General features: G+C 52.7%; 1 protein-coding gene across 1 annotated transcript; it reads left to right on the top strand.

Annotated features, from left to right (window-relative positions):
- On the top strand, positions 1-1,411 carry BBS10 (Bardet-Biedl syndrome 10; the record flags this gene model as incomplete). Its single annotated transcript, XM_010708702.2, has 1 exon — positions 1-1,411. A coding segment is annotated over one exon (1,380 nt), but the record flags the coding sequence as incomplete, so codon positions are not given.
- Between the last annotated feature and the right edge of the window lie 996 nt (positions 1,412-2,407).

The following is a 2,407-nucleotide window of genomic DNA, read 5'->3' as shown; positions in this document are numbered from 1 at the left end:
CCCGCCGGCGGCCGGCTGCTCGCCGTGCTGGTCACCCGCTGCCTGCGGCCCGTGCTCGCAGCACCCGGCGTGGAGTGCGCGGTGCGATCCGAGCGGCAGCACCGGGCCGCGCTGCGCTGGTGCGGCGGGAGAACGGAGGCCGTGATGGAGAGCCTGCGGAGTAACGGCGTGAGGCTGCTGCTGTCCCGCGTGAAGCAGCACGAGGAAGTTATCTACTACGCGAAATTACACGGTGTGTCCGTGGTGGAGTGTTTGTCATCGGAAGAAGTGGCCCTTATCTCTGAAATCACAGGAATCTCGCCCTATGACCCTGCCGGTGATAGCGTGCAGAGGGAGATCACAGAGGCTGCAGTGGTAACGTTCTGCCAGCCCCTGCTGCTGGGCTCCCAGCGGTACGCGCACATTGGCTTCAGCAGCGCGGGCGCCTTCCAGCCCCACTGCCTGGTTCTGTGCGCTCCCGTCGATGCCGTTAACGAGCAGCACGCTGCCGCTCTGCACGGGGCCTTCACCATGCTGCTGCAGCTCTTCAGAGAGGTGGGTCAGGAGTGCGGAGCTGAGAGCCAGAATGGTGCCTCAGGTGTTGGGAGTGGGTGTTCTCCAGCTGCTGAAATGCAGATGGTGACAGAAAGTATTGCTTGTGGCAGCAGTCAGGTTTCTGAGCATCAGATGGAAGGCTGCAGGGGTGAAACAACAGCACAAAGTTCAGGTCTTGCTTTGCAGGAAAGCGAACATCCTGATTGTACGCCACCAGTCTCAGCTCCTGTCCCACACAGCAAGGAGCTGAATGTCTGCACCGATGGGACTGACTCGGCAGGGACACAGAAATTGTGTGAGTGTGCAGATGGGATGAACGAGAGCTACCCAGCGGTGTGCAGTCACAGGAATTACAGCACTGCTGTAGTCAGCACTGCTACCCTGCGTGAGCACCTAAGTGTCGATAAAGGCCTAGAGAAGGCTGGCTGTGGTGTTACACAGAGTTGTCCCTGCTCCATCCTAGAAGCAGGATCAGTTCTGCCGGTAGGAGGTTACTTTGAAATCCTGTTACATTATTATATTCAGCATTATGCAAAGCAGGTTCAGCAGTCAGCGGTTACTGTCATATCTAACATAGTTGCTGATGCTTTGTTAAGTATTCCCAAGGCCTTATGTGGAACAGAACGGAACGGCTTTACCAAGTTTTATTTTGAAACCACAGAAGCACTCAGGAAGAATCAGCCCCTGCCTGTGAATGAGAAAGGCTTGGAATCAGTTTATTGCAAATACCAGCTGGTAACTTCAGTTCTTCATTGTGTTACAGAGCTTCTCAATATTGATTTAATCATTGGTGTTAAGCGGCCACCACAGAAAATTGAGGATAATGATTCGGATGATGATTTCTGAAATTGTAAATAAAAACATTTTTGATAATGTGTTTCCCTGCATCTTCTTTAAAGTGGTTTCAGATTTCAATGCTGGAGGCTAAAAGATCCCTTTTTAGATCCACAGACCTAATATGCTTCTTAGAAGTAGAGGAAGAAAGAGGCTGACAGTTGGGATCTGTGTAGATCTATCTCCCTGCAGCCCATGGGCACTGCACGGGGCAGATCGCCACATGCTGCCAACGGAGGAGCCTGCAGTGCAGCAGTTTGAGGCCTGGAGGAGGCACGGCCTGTATGTACACCTCTGCAGGACCACCCTGGGCCGGAGCTGCGGCCTGTGGAGAGGGGCCCATGGTGGGACAGGAGGGCTGGGGGAGCTGCTACTCGTGGTGACGTGCAGGAAGAGTGCACTTCTGAAGGGTGGGCCCTGGGTTAGGGGCTGTGTTGGAGCAGAGCTTGGAGAGCTGTGGCCTGTGGGAAGGCCACCTGGAGCCAGGCAGGCAGTGGCTAGGCCTGCCTGGACTGACTGCAGCCCTGCTTCCCTGATCCCCTGCACTGCTTGCAAGGAAGAAACAGCAGAACTAAGGCCGAAGCTGAGTGAAAATGGAAAGTGGGCTGAAGGTGTCATGTTTGTTGTTTTTTTGTTATTATCATTTTCACTGTCCTACTTTGTTATTGGCAATCAATTAAATTAATCTTCCTCAAACCAAGTCCGTTTTGTACGTGACAGTAATTAGTGAGCAGGCTCCCTCCCTGTCGCCCCATGGTGTTGTTGCCAATTTCTACCCCATCCTGCTGAGGGAGCACCTCCATGTTCATTAAAGAAATTTATTTAAGGAAGAACAAGGGACAGTAATTTTTTCTTCTAGCAGAATCATTTCTGATATGTGCAGAAGAGTGAGTGGACTAAACACAGAGGAGAAGAGAGAAAATCACACTCCTCACAGCTCAGTAATGCCACGACTGGCCCAAGTGAGCCCACAGAGCTCCCTGCTCAGACAGGCCTAGTGCTGGGAGCTGCTTGCTGGCATTATTTTATACCATTAGTA

The sequence above is a fragment of the Meleagris gallopavo genome, chromosome 1, assembly GCF_000146605.3.
Source record: "Meleagris gallopavo isolate NT-WF06-2002-E0010 breed Aviagen turkey brand Nicholas breeding stock chromosome 1, Turkey_5.1, whole genome shotgun sequence".
NCBI lineage: Eukaryota > Metazoa > Chordata > Aves > Galliformes > Phasianidae > Meleagris > Meleagris gallopavo.
This window is presented reverse-complemented; position numbering and strand designations above follow the sequence as displayed.